We start from the raw sequence: 24,329 nt of genomic DNA, 5'->3' as shown, positions 1-24,329 counted from the left end.
TAATTTTGGAATTAAAAATCAACGTAATGAATAAAATGTATCTCTCTGCATATTTCATCACAATAGTTTTTTCCCTCTTAATTATGGTTTCTACACAAAATGGTGTTTATTTCATCCAAATAAAGGAAACATTGGCTCCAAGGGAAGATTTTGAAAATATTTGGTTTTGTATGAAATATATAGTGGAAATTTTCTTTTGGAAGAAACTTATGGCCAAGTATTATAGTAGTATTATAGTATCCTCCTTCGGGGAAGTCGGTAGGGGTCCAACAAAATCAAAGAACTTGACGAAATTCGTTACGTTATGTTATTTTAATACTGAAATCTTTATCTATTTAATCATATGAAGCGATTATAATCATAATGATAAAATATTTATTCAGGATGATAATAAATAATCTGGAAGACAGGATGTTAAATTGTAAGTCAACTTACGATCCATCTACTTGCGATTCATCAACTTACGATTCATCAACTTACATTTAACAACTTACATTTTGCAACTTACATTTAACAACTTACGATTAAACAACTTACGATTCATCAACTCGGGTATTGCAGCCCACATCAAAGCATGGTTTCAGGTTTTTGATTTTTTCGAACTCTGGTTGAAGTCTAGTGTTTGAATCTGGCAACCGAGCACTACAAATGTGGTATAACTCCCTGTTCCGAAAAAATTGAAATTGTAAGTTTGTAGATTTATAATTGTTTAATGATTGAAATTGTAATATTGTTTTATGATTGAAGTAACTAAACTAAGGTTATAAAGGATCCATAAAATGAAGCATTACTCGCAACATGGTCTATTTTAAAGTAGTACATACATCTGTTAGAGGTATTTCGAACACAAAGGATTTTGGAGTACCTCCTTCCCCCTTTCAATGATCTTGGCCTTTAATATTCAACCATGAAAACCACCACAAACGTATGCCATTGTTTTTATTGTTAAAGCATTTAAAATAGAATACAGGCTTTCAAGGGCCCTAACCGCGGTGGCCTACAGGTTAGAGTGTTCCCCCGCATGGGTTCGAATCCCGGCCGCGACATACCTAAGTCGTTAAAACAGATAATGATAGTTTCATCGCCAAATGCTCGGCATAAGGTGTGAATGTCACGGGTCCTGAAGTGATAAAAAATATTTAATAAGTGTATGTTCGAGATTGAATCATTTTCAATATGGAAACATTATTTAACTAAGGTTACTGTAATTAGTTGAACTCCGTCATGAAATGTAAATAGACGAGAAAATTTGTGACCGTCACAAATGTGCCAAGCCGCATGCATGTACTTATGAGACTATTCAAAAGAAGAATGAAATTGAACATCATCGCTGCCACAGGCTTTCATATACATATATGACCCTGGTTGAATCATGTTGACGGCATGGCGTCACAGTTACAAAAGCGCGGTAAATTATACAGCTGATATTTAGAATTTTTTGCAACAGTATTACTCGATCATTCAATCTCAATGTACACGTAGTGGTCAATATCATTTTCGTTGCGTCTAATAGAATATGTCTTAGATTATCAAATAAATATTCAGAGACTTACTATATAAATCAATGGGAGAGAGAGAGAGAGAGAGAGAGAGAGAGAGAGAGAGAGTCAAATGGTTTAATTCAGATAAATGCAATGTCACTTTAGAATCTAATAAGAAAATGTCCATTCGTATTCATTTAAAGAAAATGTCCATTCGTATTCATTTAAAGAAAATGTCCATTCGTATTCATTTAAAGAAAATAATTGATGCAGATCTCTTCCCTGTCGCTGTACATGATGTGGGGTTTAAATTTTTTATGTTTTCATCTTTTGACGTCTAGATCTAATGTAAGATCGTTAGACGATGTTGGTAATTAACTTACATCTTAACTTAAATTGCAGTCAGCATTATCTTTTCTAAGACACATTAGTGTTTGTTCGCAGGTTGCATTTGTAACGTTTAGACTGATATAAGATTGACACTATTGGCCTTGACATCATTTACTAAGATAATAACAATTATTTGTAATTCATTTAATAAGATACGAAGTAAGCTTACAAGGGGAGGTCCCGTATTACAGTACACGTGGGGAGATAAAGACTCCTCACTGTAACTAGTTAAAGCGTAATCCATTACTTGGTGACGTCACTAAATGTGTTGAAAATTCTCTAAAGGGACGTACATGTATACAATCAAACAAATACAATAAAAGAAACAAATAAATTACCCAGATGTTGTTTTCTCCTGGCAAGTATCATAAGGCACGACCTTATGGCAGAGGCAACAATCTGATCCGCTGCTGGTACAGGAATACTCAAGCGGTGATATATTTGAACCCTGTCATTTTTAGAATAAAACCGATATCAGATTTTAGCACAAAACCGAGGTAATTGAGATAATATTTCATGCTTATTACTTTTTAGCTCACCTGAGCCAAAGGCTCAAGTGAGCTTTTCTGATCAAAATCTGTCCGTTGTCTGTCGTCGTCGTAAACTTTTCACATATTCGACTTCTTCTCAAGAACCTTTGGGCCAATTTCAACCAAACTTGCCACAAAGCATCTTTGGATGAAGGGCCTTCAAGTTTGTTCAAATGAAGGGCCATGTCCCTTTCAAAGGGGAGAAAATTACAAAAATGCAAAAATAGGGTGGGGTCTTTTAAAAATCTTCTCAAGAACCACTGAGCCAGAAAAGCTGATATTTACATGAAAGCCTCCTGACATAATGCAGATTCAAGTTTGTTCAAATCATGGCCCCCGGGGGGTAGGATGGGGCCACAATAGGGGATTAAAGTTTTACATACTAAAATATAGGATAAATCTTTAAGAATCTTCTCAAGTACCACTGAGCCAGAAAAGCTGATATTTATATGAAAGTTTTCTGACATTGTGCAGATTTAAGTTTGTTCGAATCATGACCGCCGGGTGTAGGATGGGGCCACAAGGGGAGGGATCAAAGTTTTGCATACAATTATATAGGGAAAATCTTTAAAAATCTTCTCAAGAACCACTGAGCCAGAAAAAGTTATTTCTACATGAAAGCTTTCTGACGTTGTGCAGATTCAGGTTTGTTCAAATCATTGCTCCCGGGGTTAATATGGGATCACAAGGAAGGGAATCAAAGTTTTGCATACAAATATATAGGGAAAATCTTTGACAATCTTCTTTTTATGAACCACTGAGCCTGAAAAGCTTATTTTTACATGAAAGCTTTCTGACATAGTGCAGATTCAAGTTTGTTCAAATCATGGCCCCCGAGGGTAGGATGGGGTCACAAGGGGGATAACAGTTTTACATACAAATATAGGGAAAATCTTTAAAAATCTTCTCAAGAACCATTGGGCCAGAGAAGGTGACATTTACATGAACGCTTTCTGACATAGTGTAGATTCAAGTTTGCAAAAATCATGGCCTCCGGGGGTATGTTGGGGCCACAATAGGGACTAAGGTTTTACATGCAAATATATATGGAAAGTCTTCAGATATGGGCCAAGGTGACTCCGGTGAGCGATGTGGCCCATGGGCCTCTTGTTTCATTTTATTACCCCATTATCAATCCAATACAGCAATGTCGGTCTTGACAATAGTGAAGCTTTGGACTTATTTTACTAAAGTCAATACATATTCATGTCATTTCACAACACGTAGTATGCATAATTAACATACGGTATGCATAATTTAAGACGGAAACTCATTTAATTTTTATCAGATTCTGACTCATGTAAAACTTATACGGTACCATCCCTAGAATACTCTACAGTTCTTTAACACAACCCCGTTTAATTTTGAAAATCAACAACATCCTTTGGTGGTTATTTATATTTTTGTACATGTCCCTTTAGTACCCTTCCTCACAAACTACTTTTGGGAATGTATTGGTTTCATCGTGTCTGTTTTCGTCCATCTATCTGTCATTGAGACAAATAATTGGTTTCACATAATTAAGTGAAGAATCAAGGCTGTGACCAAAGAGCTATTACTCTCTAAGATATTTATTTTCTCCTTTTAAAATCGAGATCGAAGGAAATATGAATATTCCAAGCGAGATCTCGCGAGAGTTAACATTTACAATCATTCTTGTTCGAGTCGCCGACCAGCGCGGCACGCTCTGATTTCTAAGATCTACTGGACCGCGTGCGCCGAACTTCAGCTCCGGTGAAAGTTCTTTATTGTAGCATAGCCCTTTTTTAATTTTTTGGAGTAGGGCTATGCGGGTTTGATGAGTTTGGGGAAAAGCTACTTTTATTTTGCAAGTTCAGTTAAGTGTTAAATATAAGTGTAGCTTGTTGTGTTTTCCCCGGTAACTTCACTATTGGTAGTGGAGTGAGTTTATCGGTAATTGTGGCTACTTGTGAGCTTATAGAGACCAGAGTATAGAATTTTTTTTCTTTACTGTTTGGTTTGGTCTCGTGGGAGATAAATGTATTTGTGTACATTTTATCGGTAGAGAAGTGCGGGGAGCACGTGCTAGGCTGGTATTCTCAGTGACTTTCTATTGATAGTGGTGTGAGTTTTGGCAAACTCGTTAACATATAGTACATTTCTGTACTGTTTGACCGGCCTCGTATGGAGTGAGAGTAGAGTGGAAAGAACATGCATGGTTAATTCTTGCTTATTTTTGTTTTTCATATGTCGCTTTTGGCATTGGATATATTTAGTGTGAGAACATTCTATTTGTTATGTGTTTATCGTCTCGTGTTTTGGAGGCTTGCACATGCACTTTGTTTGCCACGTGTTTTTTCTTGAGATTTTTCATGCTTTGTGGAATAATGGTTTAGATTTAAAAAAAAAAAAAAAAAAAAAAAAAAAAAAAAGAGGAAGGGTCATTTTGTTGCAAAATGCCCAAAGTTGATGGATAACAAGGACAAATGAATTTGAGATTTAGAATTTAAGTATTTTGTGCATTAGGTATTGCATTGTTGGTATTTGCAAGTTAGTAAACATAGAAGATACTATGTTAAAAAAGATACTTTGTACATGATGTATAGTTCTACTTAGTGTTTTTTGTTACATTTTGTCCCATGTGTTGATAAACTGATAACTTTGGCTTCTCTTTCTTTGGCCTATAGGGATCTAATCCTAAGTGGTATTTTTATCACGCAGGTCAAAGTTTGGGTTGCCTTTCACTCTGTGGTTTTCTTTACAGGGATCTGATCAGTTTTTCCATTCCTGAATGGGAATTGAAGACCGGGTTTGATCCAACAGTAATAAAAGTTCAAAAAGGATCATTTACAATGGTTAACCACAGAGGGAGGTAACCCAGACTTTGGCCTCCACTCTCTCTGCTGAAGAGGTTTTAAAGGGTTCTAGTAACCATGTTTTCAAACTTGAGGAATTAGCATTTCATAATCCAGATGATTTTCAATCGGGGGGAATACATAGGTTTATATCAGAATGGGAAAAAGTATGCCCAATTGAGGAGTCTTATGTATTAGATTGGCTTAGGGCAGGGGTGGATGTAACCAGATATTTTACTCATTTTAAAGGGAATTTTAAAGGCAAGTCATACGATTCTGAAACTCCTCCACCTGCTATTTTTCAAAATGCTTTGATTTGTGTGAAATTTCAAGATTTTTTGATTAATACTCTAGAAGCTAGAGTTAAAAATGGTTCACTTAAGATATACTTGGGAGTTGGCAATATGTTGGATGATATAGAAAGTGTTTTCTTTAACTTTTAGGAAGCAATGCCACCATTTAATGCCATTGCATATATTAGTGTTGGGGATTTCACTTATTTCGTCTGAGGATTTAACAATGTGCGACTTTAAACTATCCTCCTACACCTAGGAATATGAAACAATTTCAGAGGGAGAATACACTATTGAGCGAATACTGTAGTCAATTATGGTCAAAGGTCATGATGGACGTGAGTGATTTCAGTATTGGGATTTGAGTATTGGGTTTGGTGTTACATGTGCTGTTTTATTGTGGGTAAGCATTGGAACATTGAATTTGTCTGCTGTTTTACCCAATACTTAACCTAGACAAATGTTAAGTGAGTGAGATATTGCTTGGAATATATTTATATTCCAAGCGAGATCTCGCGAGAGTTAACATTTACAATCATTCTCGTTCGAGTCGCCGATTAGGAGGTACCATCTGGTTAATAAGAATTGCCAATTTGTTTGTTTTGGTGGGCGATGTAAGAAAAGAAAAAAAAAGTTTGAGTCAGCAATTCCATTCATTCACATTTGTCTGCTGTTTTACCCAATACTTAACCTAGACAAATGTTAAGTGAGTGAGATATTGCTTGGAATATATTTATAATGTCGACTTGTGTCTTTCGGATCTTCAGCTATACGATATTTCAAATACGCTCCAATATGGATAAACCCCGCGGGGCTATTACATGTAGTTTTGTTAGTTTGTTGTAGTGAATGTGACTTGCAAGGAGTGGGAAACGAAATTTGATACCGAAAATAATTAATTCAGAGTATGCTGTTTAGGTCTTTAGAATTGTTTACCGTATAGCGGTTTTTTCGGCGGGTTTAAAATTTAGTGTTTTGATGGCTCAAAGGTATGCTAATAATTTTAGCGGAATAAATTTTGGCGGACAAGAAATATTTATCTCTCTTGCAAATACTGAAGTCGCAATTGGGTGCATATTTGGCGAGTGAATTTTGGTAAGCTATCAAACCTCTAAAATAAGCCAAATGTATCACCCCGCGGGAAAAAACCCGCTATACGGTATATAGACCTGGGGATCCGGGTTATAACAGGTCGTCATTACGCCTTGCTTGACGGTCTAGGCGACTAAATGGGGCGGTTCCTCGGATGAGACCGTAAAAATCGAGGTCCCGTGTCGCAGCAGGTGTGGCATGATAAAGATCCTTCTCTGCTCAAAGGCCATAAGCGCCGAGCATAGGCCGAAATTTTCCAGCAATGATGTCGTGACTGAGGTCTCCATAAGAGTAAAAACAAGTATGGAGTAGGACGTTAAACAATACACAACCTACCAACCTGACAACAGGTCCCAGGTAAAAGCTCCTTCTTCTTAATGATGATATAAACATTGCTGTGAAGAACAGGTGCAATTTTGTAGCCTACTGATGACAACCTGTTGATCGGGTCAGACGTATCCTTCAGATGTACCTGCAGTAAAGTCATGTTGCAAAACATGTTACTTATAATATTCTAGCAGATTTATATGAAAATCATAAATATGTGTGTGTGGATTTGCAAGAAATATATCATTGTTCGTTACATGCATCTTCGCCTTTCATATAGATATGTTATTGTACTTGCCCGATATGAAAACAACTGCTTTTTACTTTCAATGTCCAAACAACTTTCTTTCTCGATAAATCTATCCTTCAGGAGATCAACAAATATTTTTGTTTCCTTAAATAAAAATATGACGTTTATTTTATTATAGACAATAACAATGAAAATCCAGGTTTAAATCTATACTTTTATATTTCCTAATGCTTTTAGAGTGAAAGAATGTTAATACATGTAATAATGATCTTCATAAAACATTTTTAAACTGAAAACTAAGTACAAGTACATTTGATTATCGATCAGGATTTAAGCAATACTCAAGTTTCGAAAATAGAAATCTTCTGTGTACGAGGTGCATTGAATGGCTAACTGAGATAGAGTGCACCTACAGTAAGTGAGGAATACTTGCTTGATTACGGTTTTACGCCGTTTTGGCAATGTTTCAGGCATTTTACGGTGGTTCACTTACTGAAATATGTTTAGTTGTTAGTGTTCCGTTTCTAAATGTAAATGTAGGAAATATGAAATGATATCTACTTTTTACTAAAATGAAAACATAAAAACGTGATATTAGCAAGCATTGTCCTAAATGTGGTATGTATGAGGAACATAATCATGCAATATAATGATAAAGTATTTCATGTATTTGTGTGCCCGATCACTACTCCTTACATGTACTAGATGATGTATCAATTGAATTCGGATGATAAAATTCATACCATAAACTTAGTTTGTACCTTCACTGATGTATGTTTCGCGTCTTGATATCTACGAGAGTTCTTTAAGGGAAAATAACTTGGACGCATTCCGAAACTGGCGTATTGTATCGCGGTGTGGGGTCCTAATATTATTATAGTACAATGCATGCTAGTTATACATCAAATATATCTGCTCTGCATTCTTAAGTTACAAAATATTATTGAAGGTTAATTTGAATATTTCTTTGGGGAATACCTTTATTCCTAAGTGCTTTAATTCGATGTCAGGATTGTCCCCAACGTACGAGAAGCTCGGGTAAATAACGAGGAATCCGCTGATGTCTATAACCATACAACTGAAATTCACAAGGTACAATGTCTACTAACTTACAACTGAAATTCACAAGGTATAATGTCTACTACCTTACAACTGAAATTCACAAGGTACAATCTCTACTTCCATACAACTGAAATTCACAAAATACAAGGTTAGGTTTAAATGTGGAATATACTAGTATTTTATACCTTTACAACTCATTATTACTTTAAAACTTTATAATTCTGTGGTAGAATTAGACTCTCTCTCTCTCTCTCTCTCTCTCTCTCTCTCTCTCATGTCATGGAGAAGGATTAGTGCATGCGGCAAATTTGAAACAAACAAAAAATAGTACTAGATCTACACTATACTAACACTAACTAAAACTACTCTTAACAATAAATAATCCTTTCTGGTTTTGATTTCATTCCAATTTGTGTGGGTTTTTGTTGGGTTTTGTTTTTTTTTTGTTTTTGTTTTTGTTGTTGTTTTTTTTTTTTTTCTTTTTTTTTAATTCGCATTGTCCATTGTACAAATAGAAATTAAGTGCATCATAATATATACTTTTAAAGGTAAGATGTACAATGGATATATAATCACTCATACCAACCATTCATACTCCACTCATACTAAAATCACTCTAATTTGTTTTTAGTGTGTTTTTTTTAACAGCAAACGATATAAACACATTCAATCACTCGAACCTCCTAATGGCGATGTCCCAATTTTGATTTCCCCGTCATACTGTTTCCTAGCATTCTTCCACCAGAGGGCGCATTACTCAAGGTGCGATGCACACAGATTTATTGTTTGTATATTGTTTACCGTCCCGCTTGAGAATTTTTCATTCATATGGAGACGTCACCATTGCCGGTGAATAGCTGCAACATTTAGGCCTATGCTCGGCGCTTACAGATTTGGAGAAGGGAGAGGTCTTTATCGTGGCACACCAGCTGTGAAACGGAACTTCGGTTTTTACGGTTTTATACGAATGACCGCCCCATTTAGTCGCCTCTTACGACAAACAAGGGGTACTGAGGACCTATTCTAATCCGAATCCTCACGGGACTTGTGTTTGTATAGGGTTTTGATGGCTATTGTAAAGAGTTGAATATAGATATACAACGTTTTACATTTTTACGATAGATAGGTATCACTATTTTACCAAATGCTAGGCTTCTTTACTCAATTCTAGATGTACCTTAGACGTGAAATTCTGCAAGAACTGACATGTAATAATTGTATATTTATGCAAGGAAAGTGCATAATTGGTTTTTAAAACTTTAATAACCTATGGAATTTTTCATGCAAAAGGTTACGAGGGCCACAAACTAAATACAAATAAATCGCTCGGATGCGTTATAGTATAGACACGGGCGGACGCGAAAACGTATCGCCTAATCATTCATAGAGTCACTATGGGTTATGGGTTGATTTTATGATTTAAAAACAACCGCACGTCTGTTTATTTTAAAAGTAGTTTATTAGCATAATACATTGTACATACCTGTATTCGTCACTAGTGCATTCTGGGTACCTACTCAGAAACATTCTGCTGAAATAGGGGTATGGATAATCTATACACTGGACTACGTCCACGATATCGTTGGAAGAGTGCTGACCATTGCTCCTTAAAAAAAAAAAAAAACCATTAAGAAAGAAACTACATTTTTACTCCATAATTCAGGCTGAAAATCCATCATTTATTATAAAATAATTTTCTATAATTAAGAATAAAAATTCATGATTTTCTTGACTCTACACTGTACAAAAAACCATTCTTCAAACAAAATAGAATTTGGTTTATAACGAATCTTCAAATGTAAGATCTAGTGGTTCCTCTTAGAATATCCAATAAAATATTCTTCAAACAAAGTCTGATTTGGTTTATGAATCTACGAATATGATATCTAGTGGTTCATTTTTAATGATTTTCTTTGCGTTTTCCGATCATCACAATGTCTTGTAATAACCCATGCTTACCTGCCCTCGTAGATGGCTTTACACTGGGTCACTACCACCCCGGCTCCCCAGTTATCGACGTACGGAGTAATTACCACATTCTTGCCTTTCTGGGCCACTGTTCTTCTCCACCTAAAATCCGTTTTACAGTATGAAAAATCTTTTTATTGAAAATGAACACGGTCGTTCACATCTCTACATATCTTAAAGTTTACCAAGGCCTCATGAAATGATCGTAGTCCTTTGTAATCTCTACCGCCGGGTATACTCTCACGTGACCATCTCTTGTTCCCATGTAGCGCCATATCACAAACTGGGACTGGTTTTGGTTTTTTTTCCAAAATACCTCCGCTTTGAAAGAAGCCTGAATGCTGCTCTTCACGGTATCCTAATTGAAATGAGTATTTTTAGGTCACCTGAATAAACTCAGGTGACGTATTGCAATTGTCTGCGTCTGTCGTGAGTTAACAATTGAACATTTTTAACTTCGTCTTGATAACTACCATTCCACTGGTATTAAACTGATGTACGTAACTGCAGTTACGTACATCCCAAGATGGCGGAAGAAGAAACGGCTAATTTTTCAATTTAGATTATATCTTATCCTGTCAACTATTCAGTGATATTAATTAGTCAAGTTTGTGTATTTCTTTATGCTTTATCGTTCAGAATGGTAAATTCCGTTTGTTTCTCCTGAATGAACGAGTTAAACTTCTGTGTAAAAACACACGTGATGTATGTAACTCATTATAACATTTTTGGTTGATGTACGTAATTTTCCTATATAATGTACGTAACTGTGCAATTCACTCGTAGTTCGACAAACCCTAAAGCTTGCTTTCTAAGCGGCTAAACAAGCAGAGAAGTAATGTAAATAAATTGTGGCAGAGAAAGAATGTCATTAGCGATAAAAAAAACAACTCCTCATTCTATAACCTCTTGAGATATTTGATACGAACAGATGCTGCACACAGGGAAAGGGGGGTATTACTCCAAATTTTGTACAATTTAAAGACTATGCCTATTCTTGGGAGGACAAATTTTGAATGTTGGTGTCTTTTGGAGTTCCAACAAAACCGTAGTATGTCTGTCGGGGGAGAGGGGGTAGGGGGTAGGTAAAACGGATGTTTTGGGGTTGTTTTTCTTGGGATTTTGAAGGGGTTAAAATTTAAAGGAGAACTTTACATCATTATCATTATTTTGTATGAATGTTTCACAAGCTTAGAAGATCTCGATTTGAAGATGTTTTCTATTTTTCAGGTTATGTAGATTTTCAGTAATTCTTTATTATTATTTTTGGGCGGGGGGGGGGGGGGTGTTAAAAATGTGCATAGATATTTGGGGGATGTTTTTACCAGGTATTTTTTTTTTAAGGATACGTTGACAAACATGATTTGTTTGGTATTCTTTTGCTGCAATACTACGTAGACTCAATTACTCTGCTGGAATTAACTCTCCTGGAAAATTTTCATGTGATCTTGAGAGCTCCAGAGTCTGTTTTATCCGAGTACAATTAATACCAATTAATTACCTTCAATATATTATTTTAATATCATTTCACGCGTTCTCGTCTGGATATGCATGATATACATAAGTGTTGTAACACGTCGAAATTTTCATATTTCTTCATATAAAATTACATTTAAAAAAAAAATCTCTTGAAAGCCATTTTCAACCGATTTTTGTGAAAATTCTTATTGTGAAATTCAGAAATATATCTAATTTCACTGTTTAATGTTGAAATATTTTTATATTTTTATTGGCTATGCCAATTTAATTTCTGAAAATTCAATTTTTTTAACCAATGAATATATATAAAATTGCTTTTTTGCTACATGTATATCTGGATCAAAGAAAGCAAAAAGAATAGCCATATTAAAAAGTATCAATCATAGAAAAGATAAAGTGGACAAACCGACCATGCTATTACATTCATTTGATTTATGTTATTTTCGGTGTGTAAAAATACTTTTTCTTCATTTTGCCTAAGGACCAACCATGTAACTTGCGGAAAGGGGCTATGCTTTTTGTTTTAATTTTGTTGCTGACGAAAAAAAAATTGGCGAAGAAAAAAAAAGTGGGGGGGGGGGGGGGGGAATCTGAAGCAAGGTTTTGCACTAATAGTAGTCCCAGATAAAAGTAATGCAAAATTAAACTGGAAAAAATTGTAGCGAAGCGTAAATTAATAAAAAAAAAATTGTCGCCCGCTGAGTGCTGAAAAAATTATGTCGCGAAACACCCTCCCCCTCCCAATCAACCAACCAACCAAGTTAAATGACCGGTCCCTTATCCTTTTGTTACAAAAACATGGTCGATGCTGTACTTGCTCATAGATTAACGAGTTTGGTTACCGTTGAAAAATATTTGTGGCGTACTTTGAATGAAGTTTATCAGTGATTCTGCCATTTTTTGATAGATTGCTCTTTAAAGAGCTTAGATTGAAAGTTTGAATTGATTATTCAATATGTGATTTTTATTGATGAAGGCATTCTATCGGGCTTTTTGAATTAACAAAAGAATAAACGTTTAATGGAGATCTTTTGAGTTACGTACATCTTTTATGTGCAAATTGGAAAGTTACGTACATCATATTGTGAAAGTTACGTACATCAATCTACGTATTTCATATACCGATTGCAGCAAATTCGGGACAACATCATGAAGACTTTGGGTACAATTGTGAACTATTGATATAAATATACATCCTCTTTCGTGAAGTGTATTTCACTTTGCCTTCTAAAAGACAAAAACATTGCTATTCTAATTTACTTGTTTCTTCTTCCGCCATCTTGTGATGTACGTAACTGTAGTTACGTACATAATTTTAATACCAGTGCATTCCAGTTCTTTTCAAATTTGGTATGAAGCTAATTTTGGACAAGAGGGCATAAATTGTAATTTGCAGGACTCCTGCACCCCTGGGGCATTAAGGGTGGGACCAAAATTGATCAATTTTCAAAACCATTTTTCTCTAGAACCACATAATGGAATATTGCCACATGAATATAGGAAGATGATGATGGAGAAGTTGAAATAATCCCATTTGTGATACAGTTGAGTTGGTATTTGCCATTGTGGTGTCTTTTATTTCTTGATGCCAAAACCCCTATCACTGGGATTATCAAATGTACAATTTCGGTAAAGGACTACTTGTTCTTTCTAAATATCCATTTAGTTTCAATTACTATGAATAGCACTAAAGAAGATGTTATTTAAGTGTTTTAAAAATAAACACTATATACCAAGTTTGTCCCCGCCTTGGGGTCAGAACCCCTATCTCAGGGATCATGAAATTTACAATAATGATAGAGGCCTTCTTGCTCTCCATCACCATGCACTTAGTTTTTCTTACACATGTGTGGTTCTTAAGAAGAAGATTTTTGAAAATTGGTCAATTGTCGGCAGTTTTTCCCGCCCCAGGGGTGCAGGAGTCAAGTAAATTATAATTTATGTCCCCCTTGTCCCCAAAGATGCTTCATACCAAATTTCAAAAGAATTGGAATGGTAGTTATCAAGAAGTTTAAAAAAATCAATTGTTTACGCACGACGGACAACGACAGATGCCGACCAATTGCAAAGGGTCACCTGAGGTGATCTGAAAATGATGAATTTTGCAACCTCAAAATTCAAGGGGAGACATAATTTTTAGTGTGCTAAAACAATTCTTCCTAATTCTTACTTGAAATGAATTTGATTGGATAATGCTAAGTACATGTTTAACTTACTTTGAGTTTCGGAGCCTCCTCTGCTTGTGTGCTGTGCCTATCATTAAGGTAATTGGAGTAATACCCCACCTCCGTCTGAGTTTCTGGTCGATAGAGGTATTCGTATGGTGTCACAAACGCATGGGGTGTCAACATTACCATTGACCTTTCTAAAACATAGTACACACAAGAAATGAGAATAAATATATGTCATCCTATGCATTTCATGACTATACAGTGTACTGTCACACATTATGTGCATACCAAAAACGAACATTTTAAAAGAAATCCATTTTATTTTTATTTCATGTGAAGGTTCTATCGAGAATATTTTCTAGTTTGTTGGAAAATACAGTGTATCTGCATGGAATACCTTTTGTTGAGTATCTTTGATATTCCCTACACTTCGGTATAGTTTCACCGTTAAACAGGCTGTTGGAGTCCAACCTGTGATAATAGAAGACTCCGTCCTTTGATAGACCTTGCTGATTTGGACGCAAGCGGGACTGCTGGTCATTCTTTCCAAGTACAACACATAATGAAAAGTTTGTTCCAGGTACCTTTACAGAAAGTAAATTGCATTAAAGCTCTCTCCAAACGGCTCAGATTAAACCTTCACTACAGTCAATGTCAGAACATAACAAAATGTCTCAATGTTTGGGCACAATGTAGCTTTGGCTGTGAAGGCCACCAGAAGAATTTTATTTCATACGCAAAAAGAGGCTTCTATTTTGATGCAAATCATCTGCCGAAATATAAAACCAGAAAATACCTTGGACATCAACTGCTTGTTTTAGCTCCCCCTTCCTTTTCTAACATTCCGTCATTATATCAAGGCATGGGCTTTTAGGTATGTATTTCGTAAGTACGTGTTCTTCAGTAAACATATATATAACTTTTGCATATATCCTGTAACTTTCTTTATAACTTTTGTCTATATTCTGTAACTTTATTCCCGTGGGGATCCGGTTTAGAATTGGTCCTCAGTACCCCTTGCTTTTCATAAGAGGCGACTAAATGAGGCGGTCATTCGGATGAGACCGCAAAAACGGAGGTCGCGTGTCACAGCAGATGTGGCATGATAAAGATCCCTCCCTGCTCAAAAACCGTAAGCGCCGAGCATAAGCCTAAGTTTTGCAGCCCTTCACCCGCGATGGTTACATCTCCATATAAATGAAAGATTCTATTCTCGAAAGGGACGTTAAACAATATTCAATCAATCTTAAGTTTCTGTTCGTATTGAAGGCTCTAGAAGGAGTGCTTTGCTTTACATGAATATAAATAACTGTAACCAAAATATGTGCAGAAAATTGTTTGACCTACTTCTAGCCCTGAAGTAAATCATGGTGCACCAATCTAGCTGAAGTGCAAACTCACCCTTACTCTTCATGAGAGAGAGAGAGAGAGAGAGAGAGAGAGAGAGAGAGAGAGAGATTGTGACCAAATTCCAAAGTCGTACATGCATTTTGTACGCTTTCAGTGTCATACCTTTTTCCAGCTATAGTCTGCATCTACTTGCTTAGCCTCTATTCCCTCGTATTCCAAAATCCCTCTAGATATCGTCTTTAAATACTTAAACGTGGTGTTTCCACTCTCACCCCTAAAGAAAACAATACGTTTGTCATGACTTCTTATATCAAGCATCACAGATCAGCTGTCATTCACTTCCTTGTAATGTTTTTGTTTGATTATTCGTAGTAGAATTCTTATGTAATTAAAAATATCTTTGAAACATTCCGTGCTAGATTATCATTGCATATTTTGAACATAATATTAACTTCACAATTCTATTTCTGAATCCAAACAGTTTTATATAATACCTTTTCATGGAATCAATCATAGGTTTAGCATCGGGACTTGGTTCCAATACATGGATATCTATAGGGTCTGGGTCGCTTGTGATGGCATTTGGAGTGGGTTGTAAATAGTGCACCATAACCCGGCCTTGTCCATCTATCATAAATGCGTATGAAAGTTCTCCTTGCTTAAAGTTCGTAATGTCAGATAATAATTCGTCTAGAAGTATGTCTGTACACGTGACTCCTACCAAGGTTCCAGATTTGTCCACAGGAAGACAAAGGGAGGTTACCAGGCCTTAAAAGTTACAATGCATTGTTGAATTATCTTTCCAGGCTCCTGCTATATAATAATGATTTTAGTTTACCATGACTTTCAGGTGCATTCTTAGTCTACTACATTAAAGGGACAGTAGGTGTGAAAGTGATGACAACCATTTTTTAAAATAATCTCTCAATGGCACAGGAATATATATTAAAACATTTATTTTGTACAAAAACAAATGAAACCTAATACAATTACGTCATATAACCGCTTATAGTGTAAAGAAACATATCAGGAAGAATGATTGTATTACAACACAACAATAATTTAATCACCAAAATTGCACATGCCTGCTTTCAGGTTAAAATTGTTTTTGAAATAATTAAATACTGGTGTTATTACTGAAATATATAATATAGAGCAATTTTCATTGAATTCAATTTTGGTGACAAAATGACAGCTAATGCCCCTTAAAGTAGTGCAAAATCGCAATGGATCTAAACTCAGACGCACTAGTAATAGCTTGCATTCACATGACTCAAAGCAGAGATCATTGGTTATATAAATCATTTAATAACTTTTAAAGTGATGACATAACAACGATGCTGATTGGATGAAAAATTCGTTTGATTTCTTGGTCAAAAATATTTTGTTCGGAGTTCATCTGCACGCAGGACTATTTTTCTCTGGAATGGGTCTTCCCTGTCCTAATTTAGCGCTATTTATGGAAAGGGAATTTCCACACAAGTATGCATTCGTTTTCATTGTTATCACAAATAAACACAACCAAAGATATGAATAAAATACAAATATAAAGAAACAACACACATAGACTTATTGATGACGTGGCAGAATAGTTAACTTGATGACATATACCATTGACTGGTAGAAGTAGATATTTACACGAGTTCTCGGTACAATGTATGTATCGTTTGCTTTACGAGTTCAATAACATGACGGAGCAAGAGGAGACTTTTGATCTGGGAGATATTAATGAAATTGAATTGCGTTATATGGTGTTCAGACAACGAGTGCGCACAGTAACTGTACCTGACCTGCACCCACAGCCATTTTGTTGCTGATTTCATTGTTACATATATGTATTCCCACCCACCCTTTCAAAAACGTTAATTCAAGCTTTTTGATGGGAGAAATTATTTGTTTATTTCAAAACATAATTAAATGATAAGAAATAAAACGTATAATTCTTTTTTTATGCATGTATTTGGACGGGAATTTTTTTATCAATGTGCTACGCGCATTGACGAAGTTTTCCGTCCAAGTTTTCGTATGATACATATATCAAACAAAGAATTGTAAGTTAAATTTCTTAATTACATTAACGAAATCTATTAGGAATTTCAACTACAGAGGATTTTTAAATTTCTGTACCAGTTTTCGTGGATCGCCTATCTACGTATGGAACAGAGAAGACAGGATTGTCTCCTAGGTTGGTGCTGGGAAGGCCTAGGTAATAGGAAGCCATCTCAGAGCGAAGTGATGAGTCATTTTGAACGTGACGGTAAGTTCCTTCCTGTAATATGTAGAGAAAGATCTTTGACAATATTGAATAAGGTCTAATGAATGTCTGTTTTCGTCTCCCACTTAAAGATAGATACATATAGTTGAGCATTACTGAAGAGACATTATTTGTCGAAATGCGCATCTGATGCATCAAAATTGGTACCGTAAAAGTTTTACATACATATAACTTGAACTTTTGATAAGTGGGATATTTACAAAGATTCTCCTAGAAATGTCATCCAGAGACAGTTTGCCACGACCTTTAACATAGTAATAACTATCCCTTTGCCACGCGCCTGGTATTAGAAGTGATAGTCATGGGTCTTGCGAACAAGACAAGGGTTATTTTCGCCTTTCTACATTGCAGATAGTTTCTCGCCTAAATTTTGCAGCCCTTCACCGGCAGTGGCGACGTCTCCATATGAGAGAAATATTCTCGAGAGGGACGTTAAACAATATATTGAATCCCCGTTCTAAATTCGGCCCAGACATAGTTGTGTTAAAAGAGAGTTTTGAGAAAAAACAATTTCGCCCACTCTTAGATTCGCCCAGTGACAACGAGGGCGAAAGGGACGAAACTAAAACGGGGGCGAATATTTCCCCGTATACAGTATATTGTCACCATAAAAACCTTCACTTATTGAGCCTCGATTACTGTACTGAGGTCAAATATTTACGGCGCTTTTCACACACAGCTGATGACGTCTCAAATTCTAGAATGGGACAAATTAAATCCTTGTCTGGGTTGGTGATCTTGACCGTTAGACCTCCAAAAACGTTATGTTAATTTCTAAACTCCAGTTACTGGTCGCGTTAGCTCAGTGGTAGAGCTTTCATTCCATAACCTGTAGCGCTTGAGTTCGATCCACACTTGTGTCATGGCCGCATCAAACCAAAGACGTTAAAAAAAGGTTGTGATTTGACCCAATTTGATGTCACATGGGGTTTCAACAGTCTCGTTAAAGTCAACATTTCGCAAATCGTTATAACGATCTAGATTGCAAATACAACCTGCCATTGGATCAAATGCTATCTGACGGGTTTCATACCTACTGTTAGGCCGCTCTTGATACACTGATGTTGACTATGGAGTACTCCGTGTGGCTGATCAAGATATACGACTCACGGTGGGTGTGACCGATCGATAGAGAATGTTTACTCCTCTTTGGCACCTGATCTCACCTCTGGTATATCCAGGGGTCCATGTTTTTTCAACTCTTTGCCAAAGTTTGTATTCCTTATAGGAGTTATGGGATCAATAACTGTAAGTTATCTTCACATTTTCATCTAACAGTAGTGTCCTCGGAAAACGAATCACTTTGTTTACGATTTCAAATACTCTGGTTGATGCGTCATCAACAGCAACATCCATTCTTGACAAATTATATTCCTTTGTGTCGAGCTACCAGTTTTACAAAATATCAAGCACCCTGGAATCACAGTCCAACCAGCCAATATAACCGTTATATATTCGATCTCATTATGAAGAAAGGTACGGATCCTCTGCTTCATGGAATTATTTTGAGAACGGCCACAAGAAAGGTAGGTGGAACCGTTAAGAGGGTGAAAGATGAAGATAACGAACTGTAATAAATCTCATAGCTCCTATAAGGAATACAAAATAATGGATTGGGCAAAACATACCAAAGGTGGGATCAGGTGTCTAGGAGGAGTAAGTATCCCTGTCGTCCCGTCACACCCGCCGTAATCCCTATGCCTGATCAAAAATATGGAGCAATCCGTTGTAAAACACAACATCCACAAGAAAGAAAAAAAAAACAGTATGCCAAGAACGGCCTAGCAATCGGTATGAAACAGGTCAGACAATATTTGACCCAATAATAGGTTGTATTGAGGAACTAGGTGATAATAACGACCATATAACTTGCGAATGCAGACTTTAAACGAGACAATGTGCTTAAAAAACCCTGTCACATTAACTTGTTTGTTGGGGTCAAGCGGTCATTGCACAAAAGGCAAATGTCTAGGACGCTGACAACTTCTACAGATAATCCAAAAGTCCAAGCCTCAGTGGATTTAATTCATTCTGTTCCTTAACCTGTATGCAACGATCAATCGGAAGAAATAAATAAAAATATAAAAACTAGTAAACATGTAAAGAACCCTGGAGAACGATTACAAGCAACCCGAAGGTAGTACAAAAGAAGGAGTAAAGTTCAGGAACTGTATATATTATTTGCGTTCATGTTCATGTCTACAGGCACCTGTACACTCAGTTCATTGAAAGGTCAGTTCGGAAACGAAATAAGATGCAAGATGAAGAAAAAATAAACTTCAAGAAAACCAACTATACTGATAACAAAAACCCCGTTAGTTATGCTTAGTTCAATTTTAATGATAATTATACAACTGATATTATTCGCAAAGTGGAGACAAAAATATGGTTGTACCCCTCCCCCACCTTGAGAGGGGGAACGTGTCCCTCTTTCTCCTATGTCTTCGGGGTACATTATTCCCTTACTGGAATATAGCGTTACACACATCCGTCTACACAATGAGATTTTTGTGAAAGGGTGACCAGAAGACAAAAGACATGAATTTACATTCGATCAGCGCCGAAACTATGTCAATGAAGTTTACCTTAACTGTTCCAAATGAAGCGTTGTTCATTACTTGTTTACTCATTTTTCGTAGAACCTCTCTCGAGTGGCTATTCACCCCTAAAATTATGTCATAACTCTTTATCAAACGTTTCATATTTTAGGCTTGAAATATAAAACAAATTGCACATCAACAGTATAATAAGGGTAAAAAAAAAACTAAACAAAACCGCGATATTATTATGAGGTATCTTTACCTTGACCGAAAGAATATGTCAGAATGGTCACTGAATTATTACGAGCCTCGTTTTCAGTCTTGATTATATCTACTGGATCACCGCCAGCGTTATCTCCGGCGGCCAAAAACAAAATGAGAGATTCTGAAAATACAGTGATACACATTCTCAATAACACATTTATATACCAGTCAATATTATATTTAAAACAATACAAGCTGTAACTGACGGTAAATAAATTGAGAAATAAAAGAACAAATATTAAACACATTTGTGATTGAATATATTCAATTTAATATAATCAGTAAATCTGAAGCAATAAATCAGCAGGAAATGTCGATTCAGGAATCAGTGTCATCCTGTCTGGAATTCCTGCATTGACCTCGTAAGTCACCAGTTCGGGAAAAAAGCAAAAGAGGGGCACACCGCACGTGTCAGATTTGGAAACAATTTAACATGCCAATTTTATAGAAAATTTACTATCAAAACTTCATTTGAGTGGCACATTTGCGTAATTATTCCTTTCTAACACTTATGGTACTTCTTATTATTCACTGTTCGTTATCTTCGCCTTTCATGAAACGCTGTAATATTTTAAAACAAACGAAAAGTGGAGTTTACTCACGTCAGTTTCCGCCTTTATGAAAGGTGAAAATAACGTACAGTAATCTATCTCATAACTTCTACAAACAATACAAAATAGAGAGTAGGGCAAACACGAATATAACAGAGGTGGGATCAGGTACCTAGGAGGGTTAAGCATCTCCTGTCGACCGGTCACATCCGCTGTGAACCCTATATATTGATCAGCTAAACACGTCTGCCAGTATTTGACCACATGATAGATTGTGTTGGCAAACTAGATCGTTATAACGACCATATAATTTGCGAAATGCTGACTTAAAACGAGACTGTTTGAACCCTGCACCATCAACTTGTTTGTCAGTAGCCTGCTTCGATTTAAAAACTGACCATAAACGGAACAATCTCTTGCGTATCGAAACAGTTGAGAAATATATACACCATATGCAGGTGATAATGGAATATTGCTACATAAATATGGGAAGTTGACAATAGAGAAGCTGAAATCATCCTGTTTGTCTCCTAAAGTTGAGCTGTTAGTTTGCCGTTAATATCTACTTCCAATAAAATATTTAAGTATGAAGTGGAAGTGGATGACTCTGTGGTGTCGTTTATTCGAGGTCACTGGGATATATCGAATCGACGTATGAATGAAAATTATTATTGTTAGTAGATAATACGTCGTAGATAGATCTAAATGTCAAATTGAAGGCCACAACAAGAGCTCTTTTTCATGTAGAAGTTTTTGAATAAATTCTGCTTCATGGGAATATAAAAACAAGTCAACTAACAAAGTAACACAATTTGTGCCCATGGGGAATCCAACAGACTGTTGGAAAACCTTATCATATCGGTTTCAGGAACCCGATTTTGTTCGGCAGTCATCATTTCCATGTCTGTGTACACGACACAATGGCGGTTTATACGAAGCTCTCATTGTAGGTATGCTCTCAAACAATAGTCCCTTGTTCTTTTACCTGAAATTTTCTTCAAATCTTGGGGATTATATTAGTTATATCGATAGGAGATAATTTTTGCATAATTGGATAGTTGAAAAATACTATAGGATTAAACATTCTTTTTGAAAAAATTATCGATGTGTAATCTCTGGATATTTTACTTACAAACTGAATAAAAGTGCGAAGCACTTTTATATTAAGTTTGTGAGTAAAATGTCCAGAGTTTACACATCGATAAATTCTTTAAAAAGAATGTTTAATTCAATTTAAATAGTATTCCCGCACTATGTTATTTGTTTTCAGTTACGTATGTATACATAGCGGTTTTTATTTATTTATTGATGTGTAAATTCTCGTTTAGATTTACTTTTGTCTAATACAAGGTGAAGATAAAGAACAGTGATGAATCTCATAACTCCTATAAGCAATACAAAATAGATAGTTGGGCAAACACGGACCCCTGGACACACCAGAGGTGGGATCAGGTGCCTAGGAGGAGTAAGCATCCCCTGTTGACCGGTCACACCCGCCATGAGCCCTATATCCTGATCAGGTAAACGGAGTTATCCGCAGTCAAAATCAATGTGCCAAGAACGACTTAAAAATCGGTATGAAACATGTCAGACAGCATTTGACCCAATGCGAGGTTGTATTGACGAACTAGATCGTTTTAACGACCATAGAATTTGCGAAATGCTGATTTCAATCGAGACTGTTGAAACCTCTGTACCATCGAGTTGTTTGTCAGTAGCGTACCTCGATTTCAAAACTGACTATACGCGGAACAAGTTCTTGCATATCGAATCAGTTGAGATATATAAACACCATATGCAGGTGATAATGGAATATTGCTACATAAATATGGGAAGCTGAAGATGGAGAAACTGAAATAATCCTGTTTGCCATACAGTTGGGTTGTCAGTTTGCCGTTAATGTGTACTTTCAATAAAATATCTAAGTATGAAGCAGAAGTGGACGACTCTGTGGTGTCCTTTATTTTGAGCTCACAGGGATATATCAAATCGACATATGAATGAAAGTTATTATTGTTAATAGACAAAACGTCATCGATATATCTAAATGTCAAATTGAAGGCCACAGCGAGAGATATTTTCTTCTCGCGTAGAAGTTTTTTAATAAATTCTGCTTCATATGAATATAGAAACAGGTCAGCTAACAAAGGAACACAATTCGTGCTCATGGGAATTCCAACAGACTGTTGGAAGACCTGATCACCAAAGACCACGAAGATATTGTCAATGAGGAACTTTAGCATATTTTTTTTTATTTCAACTTCAGAGTACTTGTGCGTGGAATCAGAGTGGTGTTTAAGAAAGTAAGTTTTTGAATGACTGATCACTAGATATGAATATTTCCGTTTTCCGTTTTTGTTGAAGAAGCAACTATCTATGATGTCAAAAAGTGTAGTCTTTAATTTATCGTGAGGAATGGCTGTGTATAGTGTTGAAAAGTCATAGGTTTTAATGTTATTGATTTGGGAAAAAATCTGCGATTTCAAGTTTACTAAAAGTTCTTTAGAATGTTTTAGAATCCACATTTGATTAACACCACTTCTGACATATGTAGTTGCACAGTAAGTTTGAAGTTTCTCCTTCACAGCTGTTAATATTTTCGTGAGGAGCAAAGATAGGGGCTTGGTAGAGCACTTACTGGATCCAGCAATGTATCTTTGTATCAATGAATCTTTACAAAACAATTGTAATAGATAACATTGGAATTATTGTCAGTTACACCTTGTATTGCTTTAAACATCACTACATTGTGACCTTGATAATGAATAAGTGACAGCTTCGATGTGATAGTTAGCTACATTTTACAGAAGTCTTTCAATTTAGTTTGATCCCGTGGGGATCCGGGTTAGAATAGTAGTAACCCTTGCTTGTCGTAAAAGGCGACTAATTGGGGCGGTCCTTTGGATGAAAGCACAAAAACAAGGCCCCATGTCACAGCAGGTGTGACACGATCAAGATCCCTCCCTGCTCAAAGGCCGTAAGTGCCGAGCATAGCCCAAAATTTTGCAGCCTTTGATCGGGAATGGTGATGTCTCCATAAGAATGACAAATTCTCGATGGGGATGTTAAACAGTATAAAACTAAACCAATCAATTTACTTTGAATCCTTTTTACCTCTGGTATCCCCGTATATTTCTATTTCTTGTTGATTGAAATATGAAAAAGCTGCTTGAATTCCTTCTCCATAGTTGGACTGCTTGATGGACGTCCAATCCTTGGTGAAGTCTTTTAGAGCGTCTTTGTTGGTGGTAGTTGCCTTTACTAGCTGGCTACCATGACAGGAGGTGGGTTTTATGGCTTGTTCATTAAACGCTACTAATCCAATCTAAACAAAACATTGGTATTGTGGAATTCGTAACAAAAAGCGTTCATTTCAAAAGATGTTATAAAATTTAGAAATTCATTTCAAAATTAAGGATTATCTCCCTCATGAATAGCTCTTATCCTTGGACGAATTTGGCTCCACTTGTTTGGCACGCTGTTTTTTGGC

The 24,329-nt window shown here is 36.1% G+C and overlaps 1 protein-coding gene across 3 annotated transcripts in view; it reads right to left on the bottom strand.

Annotated features, from left to right (window-relative positions):
- LOC125672275 (VWFA and cache domain-containing protein 1-like) overlaps positions 1-24,329 on the bottom strand; it is a 60,065-nt gene that overhangs the window by 5,028 nt on the left and 30,708 nt on the right. For 2 of the 3 annotated variants that reach the window (XM_048908486.2, XM_048908503.2), the window contains 16 exons: positions 23,954-24,164; positions 20,287-20,409; positions 20,070-20,149; positions 17,337-17,478; positions 15,704-15,977; positions 15,372-15,483; positions 14,257-14,443; positions 13,905-14,053; positions 10,395-10,567; positions 10,201-10,311; positions 9,725-9,847; positions 8,158-8,257; positions 7,228-7,323; positions 6,943-7,074; positions 2,210-2,319; positions 538-663 (listed from right to left, as the gene is read on the bottom strand). In XM_048908486.2, coding sequence (XP_048764443.2) covers positions 538-663; positions 2,210-2,319; positions 6,943-7,074; positions 7,228-7,323; positions 8,158-8,257; positions 9,725-9,847; positions 10,201-10,311; positions 10,395-10,567; positions 13,905-14,053; positions 14,257-14,443; positions 15,372-15,483; positions 15,704-15,977; positions 17,337-17,478; positions 20,070-20,149; positions 20,287-20,409; positions 23,954-24,164 — 2,249 coding nt within the window. The remainder of the gene's footprint in view (positions 1-537; positions 664-2,209; positions 2,320-6,942; positions 7,075-7,227; positions 7,324-8,157; positions 8,258-9,724; positions 9,848-10,200; positions 10,312-10,394; positions 10,568-13,904; positions 14,054-14,256; positions 14,444-15,371; positions 15,484-15,703; positions 15,978-17,336; positions 17,479-20,069; positions 20,150-20,286; positions 20,410-23,953; positions 24,165-24,329) is intronic. The other variant, XM_048908495.2, reaches the window with a different exon arrangement.

The sequence above is a fragment of the Ostrea edulis genome, chromosome 1, assembly GCF_947568905.1.
Source record: "Ostrea edulis chromosome 1, xbOstEdul1.1, whole genome shotgun sequence".
Taxonomy (NCBI): Eukaryota; Metazoa; Mollusca; class Bivalvia; order Ostreida; family Ostreidae; genus Ostrea; species Ostrea edulis.
This window is presented reverse-complemented; position numbering and strand designations above follow the sequence as displayed.